Below are 13,694 nucleotides of genomic sequence, written 5' to 3'. Positions count from 1 at the left end.
CGTGACCCCGTAGTTCTTGTTCTTAACCTTTCAACAAATCATAATGCTCATGGGGGTAGCTGCTATTTCTTGTTAGCTTTGCTTTATTAAATTGAAAGACTGATTCGGTATTATTTCCTATGTCAATATGTTATGGGTAGCAAGCATGAAGACCAAATGCCTAAATTTAGTATCAGATTTGTTTCTCATTCTGACTTATGCCTCACTTGTGAGCACCTGTTGACTGATGCTAAGTTTGCAGCCCCCTAACCTGTCCCATCATTTCACAGTACCTGACTTTTTGCTGTCCCCACTTAGTTTCACACCTCTCCACATAGTATAAAAACCACTTAGCAAACTCTTATTTAATCTTCAAGATTCAGACTGAACATCATCCAAGAAACCTTTCCTTAGGGACACCTGAGTGGCTTAGTCGTTAAGGGTCAGCCTTTGGCTCAGGTCATGATTCAAGCCCCACATCGCATCAGGCTCCCTGCTCAGCCGGAAGCCTGCTTCTCCCTCTCATACTCCCCCGTTTGTGTTCCCTTTCTCGCTGTCTCTCTCTCTAATAAATAAATCTTAAACAAACAAACAAACAAAACAAACCTTTCCTTAGCTACAACTTGTCTCTGTAGAACTGTGGAAATAGGACTCTGGATGTAGAGACAAGGAGGACTGGTTTTCTCTTTTTCTATACAAAGCATAAAGTACATTTGTGAGCATTCCATACTCCTTCCTACTGCATTACTTCTCTTTATTCTGATTTTACACTGTTATGATCATTCATCCCCTAATAGCTTATCATTTACAATATGGACAGTCTTTTTCTTTGTGTTTGTATAAGTTTTGAAATTCTATAGGGTAAGTTGTTACCATCCTAGATAATATCCTATTCAGTTTTAACATTTTTCAGTTGAATTACATTTGTGTAGCTAACTTACCTCTCTAGACTTTAACCTTTTCAAGAGAAAGAGCCATGTTTATCATCAGTATTTGTATCCCCCATGGTGTCTTAGCTTAGGACCTTGGACATAATATGAACTTGGTAATCATTATTGAATTAAATAAAATGTCTCAATACACCACTGCTTTATTTGATTCCCTAGAGTGAAAATTATGATTCTGTTTGAAAAACATACATCTTACCTAAAAATCTTCAGAAAAGATAAGCCACTTGTATATGTTTTCTGTGACTACAAGTTTCAATTTCTACATGACCTAGAATAATAATAGAATGAGATATAATTTTCAACTTGAGTAAAATAAGAACTTCTAAGGTACTGGATTTTTTTTTTTTTTTAAGATTTTATTTATTTATTTGAGAGAGTGAGAGGGGAGAGGGTCAGAGGGAGAAACAGACTCCCCACTGAGCGGGGAGCCCGATGTGGGACTCGATCCTGGGACTCCAGGATCATGACCTGAGCTGAAGGCAGTCGCTTAACCAACTGAGCCACCCAGGCGCCCCGGTACTGGATTTTTTTTTAAGATTTATTTTAGAGAGAGAGAGTGAGCAGTGGTGAGAAGCAGAGGGAGAGAGTCTTTTTTAAAGATTTTATTTATTTGTTATGTCAGAGAGAGAGAGAGAGAGCGAGCACGCACAAGCAGGGGAAGGGGCAGAGGTAGAGGGAGAAGCAGGCTCCCCACTGAGCAAGGAGCCCAATGTGGGACTTGATCCCGGGACCCTGGGATCATGACCTGAGCTGAAGGCAGACGCTTAACCTACTGAACCACCCAGGCGTCCCTGAATTTTTGTATATATATATGTGGCTCTTCTAGTTCTCATTCTTGTGCTACTGACATACGAAACTTTATAATTTGTGAGTCATTCTCAGTCAGGAATGGACTGGTTGCAAGAGCAAAATTTTGCTCTGGCGAGTTCAAGTAAGTGGATGGAAGAGGGGAGAGGCTGTTGCCTGGATTCAGGGAATCGCCTAGTAAATACTGCTAGGCCTTCTAAACTGGAGGTAGGTGTCTCTTTCGTCTCTCATTTTCAAGGCAGTGTAATCTCTTAACACCTTATCCTCTAGCAATTCTGAGTTTGGTGGGCCTGTCTGGATCAGGTTGGCAGCCCACTGACTGAGAGGTGGTTAAAGAAAGCACTGTTGTGTGTCACACTTTGTCTAAAGAATGTCAAAGATAGCAGAACCTTTCAAATTGTTTGGACTTGGCCCAAGTTTTGGGCCTGGGTTTTGTTTAGCTCTAGAAAATGAACTTTGTTGATCTGAAAGTGTATTTTTGTATATGTGATCTTTCATTTCTCCAGGATTTTTTTCCTCTTCTTTCCATATTAGCTTTATTAGTTATCAAGCCCATGTCAAGTAAATGCTATACAGAACTATACTCTGCATGTTCTACTGTGATTTAAGAAAATGTTTTTTAACATTCAGTAATATGATTAAAATTTGAAAAATGCCGAAAGATGACAGACCCAGAAATTGACCACCTGTTACCATTTACTACAAAAGACCAAAAGTAACAGAAAGAGGGTTTTTACTCCACATAGCTATAATCAGACTCGGAAACTTATTATCATAAATTTCCTTTTTTCATCTCTTTCTCCTTGCTCTTCCTTCCCCTACTCTAAGGTTTTGGTACCTATTTCATAGACCATATATACTTCATTTAACTTACTGTTGAATATAGATTATTTCCAAAATTTTTCTTACATAATGCTTTGATGCACATCTGTATACATAAAGATTGTCCATATTTAGGACAATTTCTAAAAGTAGAACTCTTGGGGGGGGGTTTGGGTGGTCACTTGGTTAAGCGTCCAACTCTTCATCTCAGCTCAGGTCTTGATCTCAGGGTTGTGAGTTAAAGCATACCTTAAATAAATAAGTAAGTAAGGGTGCCTGGGTGGCTCAGTCGTTAGGCGTCTGCCTTCGGCTCAGGTCATGATTCCAGGGTCCTGGGATCGAGCCCCACATCGGGCTCCCTGCTCAGCGGGAAGCCTGCTTCTCTCTCTCCCCCTGCTTGTGTTCCCTCTGTGACTGTGTCTCTCTCTGTCAAATAAATAAAATCTTTTTTTTTTTTTAAGATTTTATTTATTTATTTGAGAGAGAATGAGATAGAGAGCATGAGAGGGGGAAGGGCCAGAGGGAGAAGCAGACTCCCCGCTGAGCAGGGAGCCCGACGTGGGACTCGATCCCAGGACTCCAGGATCATGACCTGAGCCGAAGGCAGTCGCCTAACCAACTGAGCCACCCAGGCGCCCAAATAAATAAAATCTTTAAAAAAATAAATAAGTAAGTAAGTAAGTAGAATTCTTGGGTCAAACAGTATAACATATATTACTGGCGAATTAGTTATTAAAAAGATTTGCATCAATTTATACTGCTATTAACTGCCTCTCTTACGACATCTTTTCCAGTTCTGGCTGTTATAATTCATTTTCGTGTTTGCCACTCTGATTGGCAAATAATGGTCTCTAGTTTGTTTTTTAATTAAAATTTTTTTGGTTTTTTATTTTTTATTTTTTTAAAGATTTTATTCATTTATTTGAGACAGAGAGAATGAGAGACAGATAGCATGAGAGGGAGGAGGGTCAGAGGGAGAAGCAGACTCCCCGCCGAGCAGGGAGCCCGATGCGGGACTCGATCCCGGGACTCCAGGATCATGACCTGAGCCGAAGGCAGTCGCTTAACCGACTGAGCCACCCAGGCACCCCAATTTTTTTGGTTTTTTAAAAATGGAAAGAGGGCTTTCGCTTTTTTTTCTTCCCTTTTTTTTTTTTTAAAGATTTTATTTATTTATTTTACAGAGAGAAAGCGAGAGCAGAAACACAAGCAGGAAGAGTGGGAGAGGGAGAAGCAGACTCCTTGCCGAGCAGGGGGCCTGATGCAGGGCTCGATCCCAGGACCCTGGGACCATGACCTGAGCTGAAGGCAGACGCTTAACCACTGAGCCACCCAGGCACCCCTCCCTTTTTTTTTTTTTTAAGATTTTAATTATTTATTTGTCAGAGAGAGAGAGGATATAAGCAGGGGGAGAAGCAGGCAGAGGGAGAAGTAGGCTCCCCGATGAGCAAGGAGCCCAATGTGGAACTCGATTCCAGGACCCTGGGATCATGACCCAAGCCAAACGCAGACGCTTAACCGACTGAGCCACCCAGGCGTCCCCCCCACCTTTTTTTTAAAGTAAGCTGTACACCCAACATGGGGCTTGAACTCCCTACCCTGAGATCAAGAGTTGAATGTTCTACCAGTTAAGCCAGCCAGGCACCCCACTAGTTTGTATTTTAATGGCATTTTGTTTTTTATGCATCAGTATAGATCAGATTAGACCACCCTGGGTAAGAATGGCTAACTCCTTATAGTAAGGTTGTTGTAGGATTATTTACTCAGAGTTCCTCTTTAATGTTGTTGTTAAATGTTGACTACTGAATTCAAAACACTTTCTTTTTCAGACTCTATATAAGATTTGGATATGTCCTTCATATTTGACTGGATTTATAGTGGTTTCAGCAGTGTGCTACAGTTTTTAGGTATGTTGGTTCTTTGTTCTCTATTGTTATCCCATTTAATCCTACTTAAATAAAAGTGCTTATTTGTCTAGAGCCTCTTTATATATAACCCAGTAGTTGCGAATGTGGGCTTTGAAATCATACAAACATGTTCAGTTACTCATTGTATCTCTTATAAATTATGTAGTCTTGGGCAAATTACTTTCTCCACCTTAACCTTAGTTTCCTTATCTGTAAATTAAAAATAATTCCTACCCCTTAAGATTGTTGATAGGAATATTATTTACAGGAATAGCTACCTTTGATTAGCCAGTTTACCTAAGTGCTTTAGATACTTTATCTCATTTAATCCTCACAGGAATTTTCTGCATTATTTTTGTTACTATAAAATACACGTTCCATAAAGTGCCTTGTATATCATAACTGGCAGCGTATAGTCTGCTAAATGAGACTTGTTTACGCAGCAAATCTGACTAGTGATTTTCCTCTCTTCTATAGATTTTAAAGAGGAAAAATTTTAGCATCTCATTCTCTTATTGACACTCTTAACTTCTCACATTTTTCAGTGAAACAAGCTTTTGATTAACTTTTTTATGTTACAACGTACACAATTTATTATAGTAATTAATGAAGATATTTCTGGTCTCCTATTTTCAAACCATGCCCTAAGTTTAGTCTCCTTGTAATCATCATCTTGAACTGGAACAAAGAGAAGCATTTCATGTAATTACAGAGTTGTCAACATAATTCCTAACTGGCCACAACTGTACTTATGAATTACTATCTCCTATATAAATGGCTCTTTTTCCACAAACATAATTTTAACAAAGGAAATAAATTTTGTTTGGAAAATACACATTTTGTTTGACTACTATATATTAAAAGGATAAAAATGTGAGATCAAATTTTGTCAATCTATTTTTATTTCTTATTTGAACCTCAGTGTTTGCACATTTTTAAAAATTAAGGTTTTCTTTTTCCTTTTTAAAATAAAATTCTTCACATTTTATACTGTCACTCTACTACAGGTCAAATATCAGATCTCTCTATAGTACCTCAAGAATTCTTAAATATTTTTATCAGACTGAAATATTTTATTACAATTTTTAACAACTGGGTCAGAAATAAACATTTTAAACTTCATTATACTGGGATAACCCGGGTTGTAACAGGTTGGTATCTGTATCTCAGTTTATAGAAAAATTAACCTATGGTGAACTGTGTTGAAAAAGCAAAATAAGGGGCGCCTGGGTGGCTCAGTCGTTAAGCGTCTGCCTTCGGCTCAGGTCATGATCTCAGGGTCCTGGGATCGAGCCCCGCATCGGGCTCCCTGCTCGGCAGGAAGCCTGCTTCTCCCTCTGACCCTCTCCCTGCTTGTGTTCCCTCTCTCGCTGTCTCTCTCTCTCTGTCAAATAAATAAATAAAATCTTTAAAAAAAAAAAGAAAAAGCAAAATAAATTGCCTCATAAGCAGGAGCAAGAGGTTAATAGGGCTAACAGTAGGAGGCAGTGTAGAGAAATGAAATGAACCAAAGCTTAGGCATCAGGCATGGTTTCAAATCTCATATCTGACTTCAGCAGTTGAGCAAGTTAACTCTGAGCCTTTGTTCCCCTCTGTAAAAAAGAGGATAATAATGTTTACTTCAAAGAGTTATTTTTTGTTTTTTTAATTTTACTTATTTGAGAGTGAGAGAGAGAGAGCACAAAAGAGGGGGTAGGGGCACAGGGAGAAGCAGACTCCCCGCTGAGCAGGGAGCCTGATGTAGGACTCGATCCTGGGACTGCGGGATCATGACCTGAGCCGAAGGCAGTCGCTTAACCAACTGAGCCACCCAGGCACCCTCCAAGAGTTATTTTGAAGATTAAATAATGTGTAACAGTTTGCTTAATAGTGCCTATCACAAAATAAGGATTTAGTCCAACCCACTTTAAAGATTAAAGTTTAAATGTTCTAGGTGTTCCCTTTTGGAATTTTGTCCAGTGCACTTTTACTACTTAAAAGTATGGTAAGATTGATTGTGATTGCACTGGTTAGAAACAATCGATGTAGGGGCGCCTGGGTGGCTCAGTCGTTAAGCGTCTGCCTTCAGCTCAGGTCACGATCCCAGGGTCCTGGGATCGAGCCCCACATCGAGCCCCACATCGGGCTCCCTGCTCGGCTGGAAGCCTGCTTCTCCCTCTCCCACTACCCCTGCTTGTGCTCTCTCTCTCGCTGTGTCTCTCTCTGTCAAATAAATAAATAAAATCTTTAAAAAAAAAGTAAAAGAAACAATCGATGTAGAAACGTTTTAAGAAATAGGAATGTGGGGCGCCTGGGTGGCTCAGTCGTTAGGCATCTGCCTTCGGCTTGGGTCATGATCCCAGGGTCCTGGGATCAAGCCCCGCATCAGGCTCCCTGCTCGGCGGGGAGCCTACTTCTCCCTCTCCCACTCCCCCTGCTTGTGTTCCCTCTCTCGCTGTGTCTCTCTCTCTGCCAAATAAATAAAATCTTAAAAAAAAAAAAAAAAAGAAATAGAAATGTAGGGGTGCCTGGATAGCTCAGTCTATTAAGCGTCTGCCTTTGGCTCAGGTCATGATCTTAGGGTCCTGGGATAGAGCCCCACATCGGGCTCCCTGCTTAGTTTGGAGTCTGCTTCTCCCTCTCCCTCTGCTTTTGCTTTCTCTTTAATAAATAAAATCTTAAAAAAAAAAAACAAATTATAAAAAATTATTAGTCATAATTCATGATTAAGTGAGAAATTTAGTACCCAGCTCAAGTAAATATGGAAGACAGTCTTCTCCTTAGGATCAGAATTGTTGGTCACTGGGTTATCAAAAGTTCAGGTCTTCAAACAATTTACTTCTTAAGCTTCAATGTGGATAAAGAATTGGGTTTTATTTTGGCATGAACTTATTAAATGGGTAGCCTGAATTACAATGCCTAATGTCTTTAAAAGTTCATTTATTGATTGAGTAAATATTTTTGGAATGACTACTATGTCCCCGGTCCTCATGTAATTCCATGGGTGTCAATTAAACACATGAAACATAAAGTTCAATATTACTACATACCTATTAGAATGTTCAAAAGCTGGACATTGACAACACCAGATGCTGACAAGGATGTGGAGCAGCAAGAACTTTCATTCACTCCTGGGAATGCAAAATTTGGAAGATTGGGTGATTTCTTACAAAACTAGACATACTCTTACCATACAATCCAGCAGTTGTGCTCCTTGGTATTTACCCAGAGGAGCTGAAAACAGTGTGAACCTGCACACTGATGTTTTATAGCAGCTTCATTTATAATTGCCAAAACTTGGAAGCAACCAAGATATCCTTCAGTAGGTGAATGGAGAAATAAACTGGTTCATCTAGACAATGGAGTATTCAGCACTAAAAAGAAATGAGCTATCAAGCCATGAAAAGACATGGAGGAAGCTGAAATGCATATTACTAAGTGGAAGAAGCCAATCTCAGAAGGCTACATACTGTCTAATTACAACTATATGACATTCTGGCAAGGCAAAAAGGCAGAAATAATAGGGACAATAAAAAGATGAGTGGTTGCCAGGCAGTGGGGGTAAGGTGGGATGAACAGGCAGAACTTACAGGATTTTTAGGGCCGTGAAAACACTTTGTATGATATTATAATGATGGATATATGTTCTTATATGTTTGTCAAAATACAGAATATACAACACTAAGAGTGAGCCCTAAGGTAACTCTGGGTGATTATGATGTATCAGTGTAGATTCATCGTTGGGTGAGTGATGTTGATAATGGGGGAGGCTATATATGTGTGGGGACAGGGAGTTTTGTCAGTTTATTTTTATTTTTTTAAAGATTTATTTATTTATTTGAGAGAGAGAATGAGAGAGAGAGAGCAGGAGAGGGGGAAGGGTCAGAGGGAGAAGCAGACTCCCTGCAGAGCAGGGAGCCCGATACGGGACTCGATCCTGGGACTCCAGGATCATGACCTGAGCCGAAGGCAGTCGCTTAACCAACTGAGCCACCCAGGCGCCCTGTCAGTTTATTTTAAAACTGTCAGTTTTGTTGTAAACCTAAAACTGCTCTGAAAAAAAGCCTTTAAAAAAAATAAAGCTCAATTTTTAATTTTGCAGTAAATGCCAATCTTTTGTAAATTGGTCAGTGCTCTTTTTTCTTTCACTTCCTCTATCAGTATTAGCTGATACATGTAAATTATGTGCTTGGTTTTTTTTGTTTTGCTTTAGTTTTATGTAAACCTGTGAATAGTTTAACCGTATTCTCAGGGAAATCTGACAGTGACCCAAACTTTTTATTGAAAAAACTCACTATGATTATTATTGTCAGAAGTGCTTAACTTATTTTCATCCATGAAAAATCTCTTTAATTTTCCTTTTTTTAAGATTTTTATTTATTCATTTGACAGAGACACAGCAAGAGAGGGAGCACAAGCAGGGGGAGAGGGAGAGGGAGAAGCAGGCCTCCCGCAGAGCAGGGAGCCCGATGTGGGGCTCCATCCCAGGACTCTGGGATCATGACCTGAGCCGAAGGCAGACACTTAACGACTGAGCCACCCAGGCGCCCCTTTAATTTTCCTTTTGGTCCAGCTTCACAAATAGATGATGTCAAGTGTGTTATGATTGTTTCTCTACTAGATGACATTGATATTTATTCCTAAATTGTCAAAGGGATCAGCGTTGTAGTATTGAGACAAGTTTAGGTAACACATTTCAATGACTGGGACAGAGTTTAGTTTTAAAATGATTTGAGGGGCTCCTGGGTGGCTCAGTCAGTTGAGCATCTGCCTTCAGCTCAGGTCATGATCCTGGTCAGATCCCTCTGCCTGCTGTTTCCCCACTTGTGCTCTCTCTTGCTCTCTCTCTCTCTGTCAAATGAATGAATAAAATATTAAAAAAAGAAATGACTTGAATTTACAAATTAAAACTAAAAATAGACTAGAAATTCAAGCTTATTCAAGCCAGTTTATAAAATCTTACAAGTTCAAAAGGTTAATAGGTGTTTCTTTATAAAAAAAAATCTAATTAGGAAAAGTATACAAATAACTAAACTGTAAATGTTATATTACAGTTTTATTTAAAGTTTTTTGTTTGGATAATCTATGTCAGATAGAATTTTGACTAATCATAGCTCTTACTCTGCAGGATTATATAAGAAAACCGGTAAATTGGTATTTCTTGGATTGGATAATGCAGGAAAAACAACATTGCTACACATGCTAAAAGATGACAGGCTTGGACAACATGTCCCAACGTTACATCCCAGTAAGTATATTCCCATATACGACATGTTACTTTATCAAGTGATACCAATTCATAGGTACTAACCAAAAATTTTGTCTTTTGGTGGTGTTTTTTTTTTTTTTTAAGATTTTTATTTATTTATTTGACACAGAGAGACACAGTGAGAGAGGGAACACAAGCAGAGGGAGTGGGAGAGGGAGAAGCAGGCCTCCCGTGGAGCAGGGAGCCTGATGCGGGGCTCGATCCCAGGACCCTGGGATCATGACCCGAGCCGAAGTTAATCGCTTAACCGACTGAGCCACCCAGGCGCCCCTTTTGGTGTTTTTTTGGTGGATAAATTATGATCAGGTGATATGACCTATTCTTAAAATAGTATAATAAATCATAGCTAACCCACTCCACTCCCAAGAAGTATATTTAAATCTTAAAATAATACACATATCTTCTTTTCAGTTAGTACACCCTTCTCCAGCTAGAGGAATTAAAGTCACTGTCTCAGGGATTATAACATGATTGAGGTCTATCCAACCAGATATTGCTTAGGCTATAAATAGTCACCATTACCTTGTTGAAATAAATTTCTTTCAAGTTTTAAAACTGTACTTTTAATCATTATTCAGTGGACAGCTTATAGTCTTATATTTTGCTAGTGACTCTCCATTTATTAACCAGTTATTTTTCTACTCTGAGAAACCTCAACAGTATCTAATATAAAGACCATAGAATTATTCCAAGAAACAGGGCACATATGGATACATTTACAGAAAGTTTTAGAACAATTTGAAAGATAATTTACTGTGGTTTCTTTAAGAAAGACTGCCTAAAAGACATTAACAATGACTCTGTAAATCACTAATACATACCTTTCAGCATATAAGGTTATGTCATGATACTATTTGAGAAAGTGAAGTTAATGTTAAAGTGACAAAATTATTAGAACAGAAGCCTAACTTATAAATACCTGTGACCTTACTGTCACTTGAAAAGACTATGAATCAAAAAGACATAAAGTTTTGTTTTTTTATTTTTATTTTTTTAGACATAGAGTTTAAAAACAAGCTAATCCATAGATTAATTATGAAATAATGAGTGTGGACTTAATAATGAGTATAAAGTGGAGCATTGGACCAAAAAGTAGATAATAATATGATAGTTATTTAATTCAGTAAATATTCAGAGAACAAGGAAGGAGAACAAAAACAAAGTACTGTTTTATCAATAAAACTCTTAGTGAAGTTGGAAAAGGAAGATTTTGTAAAATTGATAAATCTTTGTTTTATATTAGGACAAGAGTGGGGCTTGGCAGATAAGATTCTGATACAAGAACAATACCATTAAAAAATGATCATTGTGAAATTGAGTATTTAAATTGTATGCAAAAACAGTTGAAAGAGACTACAGAGTGGTGTGGTATTATATTAGGTGTAAGTCAATTTTAAAAAAATTTTTTTAAGATTTTATTTTTAGTAATCTCTACATCCAACATGGGGCTCCATTGTATAACCCTGAGATCAAGAGTTGCATGCTCTACCACCTGAGCCATCCAGGCACCCACATTTTCATATATTTTTTTAAGATTTTACTTACTTATTTGAGAGAGAGAGAATGAGAGGGGGAGGGTCAGGGGGAGAAGACGACTCCCTGCTGAGCAGGAAGCCCGATAAGGGACTCAATCCTGGGGCCCCAGGATCATGACCTAAGCCGAAGGCAGTCACCCAACCAACTGAGCCACCCAGGTGCCCCATCCATTTTCATATTTTTGATGTTGCTCTCTTTTATTTATTCATCAAATATTTACTGAGCACCTACTTTATGTCACACATTGTTGTAAGTACGAGGAGTAAAAGGCACAAAACAGTTGCCATCTCAACTCTCCTGCAGCTCGTGTTCATTTTATCTTACATTTTTCATTATTAAGAGCATATGTGGGGCACCCAGGTGGCTCAGTTAGTTACGTGACTGCTTCAGCTCAGGTCATGATCCTGGAGTCCCAGGATCGAGTCCTGCATCGGGCTCCCTGCTCAGCGGGGAGTCTGCTTCTCCCTCTGACCCTCCTCCCTCTCTCTCTCATTCTCTCTCTCCCAAATAAAAAAAATAATTGAAAAAAAGAGCATATGTGGAAAAGGTAATCTATATCTACCCTATGATCTGACAATTCCATTGCTAAGTATTTATCAAGGAGAAATGAAAACATATGTTCACCAAAATCCTTGTACAAGAATGTTTATACCAACTTTCTTTGTAATAGCCCCAAACTGGAAACAGCTCAGATACCCATCCAAAAAAAAAAAGAAAGAAAGAAAGAAAAGATAAACAATGAAATTCTTTTCAATAAGAAAGAGGAATAACTGTTACATACACAATATGTATTACCATGCTTGGAAGAAACTGGTCACAAAAAGTTTCATACTGTATGGTATCATTTATATGAAATTCTAGAACAGGCACAACAAACCTGTAGTGATAGAATTCAGATTACTTCTGGGAGTGTACAGTGACTGGGAAGGGGCATACTCCCTGGGATATTGACAGTTTTCTGTGTCTTAATCAAACTGGGGCTTTTTATAAATTAGGGAGTGTACTAGGGATTGTAACCATAAAGGTAGTTTCCCAACCACATCCAAGCATTTTATTTTCCTTATGGAAAGGAACACACTTTGAACACAAATTGTATTGGTTCATTCAGTTGGGAGTCTATATAAAGAATTTTTTAACAAGAAACTATTCTGGGGCCTCAGCAATTGTAATGAATAGTTAAAATTACACTGAACCTTTCATTATAATTGTAGGGGACTTCTGCTTTTGCTGTGGGGCAGTAAGAGCATCTGGAATTATCCTCCCACTGTAAGCTGCTAGAAAACTGGACAACCATATATACTACAACTGTTTTCAGAACTGGACAATATTTAGCACAGGACTGTGATTCCTGAGAGAAGGAAAACAAACCTTTCTTTATTCAGGCTTTATCACAGAGATAATCTTCAGACCATGGTGCAGGAAGAAGAAACCCAAACATGACCCAGTAGTCTTGCTGAGTTGAGGAGAGAGAGACTAGAATATGGGGAAACTGGGGTGACAAGAATTTGCTTGGCATAGTACCAGAGAAGGAGCTCTGCAGACAGAGAACTGCAGAAATGTTCATGGCTAAATACCAATCTGTGTGCATAGGGTGAAACTCCCCATGGCCAAACAAAGAACAATTTCTGGAGAAAGAATAATTGTAGCAGAGCTGTTAACCAAATAATTCTCAGAGCTCACATGGGCCCAGGAATCATTCATGTTCCCACCAGCCAGAAGGGAGAGACGTGGCATTCAGGAGAGACTCCAGAAGGATCATACCTTATTAATGGGGCTGAAGTACCTGTAAAGACTACGATAACCCAACAAAATTAAAAACTGATCTGCAAGCAGTTTAACTGCCTGCCAGAACAAAGTCCACCTTACTTGAAAAGAATACAATGAAATCTAGCATCCGGTGAAAAATGACTAGACATGCAAAGAAGCAGGAAAGTGTGACCCACAACCAGGAGAAAAATCAATCAGTAGTGACAGGCCCAGAAGTGACTAAGATGATGGAATTAGCAGATGAGGATCCCAAAGGAGCTGTGATGAATGTGCTCAAGGCCTGAAGGAAAACATGAAAAGAATGAGGAAAGAAATGGAAGATACAAGACAGAACCAAGTGGAACTCCTAGAAATGAAAAATACAACAACTGAAATTTTCACTACATAGGATTAACAACAAAATAGCAAAGACCAGTGAACTTAAGTCAACATAATAGAAACTATATAAAATGAAGCACAGAGAGAAAAATGAAAAGAAAATGAACAGATACTCAGTGACCTGTGGGATAATACGAAGCAGTCTAGCCAACCTATACTTGAAGTCCTAGAAGAAGGAGGGAGGGAGCAGAAAAAAATTTGAAGACATCATGGCAAAAATTTTTATTGCAACTGTGTTTATCATTAAAGACTATCACTTGCTAATATGAGAGCCATGAGAGAAAATTATTTCCCCAGTGT

At 38.7% G+C, this 13,694-nt stretch overlaps 1 protein-coding gene across 2 annotated transcripts in view; it reads left to right on the top strand.

Annotated features, from left to right (window-relative positions):
• The window catches only part of SAR1B (secretion associated Ras related GTPase 1B), a 29,216-nt gene that overhangs the window by 8,778 nt on the left and 6,744 nt on the right, over positions 1-13,694 (top strand). For both annotated transcript variants that reach the window (XM_045892732.3, XM_045892739.3), the window contains exons 2-3: positions 4,388-4,465; positions 9,573-9,692. In XM_045892732.3, coding sequence (XP_045748688.1) covers positions 4,408-4,465; positions 9,573-9,692 — 178 coding nt within the window. In that variant the 5' untranslated portion in view covers positions 4,388-4,407. The remainder of the gene's footprint in view (positions 1-4,387; positions 4,466-9,572; positions 9,693-13,694) is intronic.

The sequence above is a fragment of the Mirounga angustirostris genome, unplaced genomic scaffold, assembly GCF_029215605.1.
Source record: "Mirounga angustirostris isolate CCGP_5_RB_7025 unplaced genomic scaffold, mMirAng1.0.hap1 SCAF_7, whole genome shotgun sequence".
Lineage (NCBI taxonomy): Eukaryota > Metazoa > Chordata > Mammalia > Carnivora > Phocidae > Mirounga > Mirounga angustirostris.
This window is presented reverse-complemented; position numbering and strand designations above follow the sequence as displayed.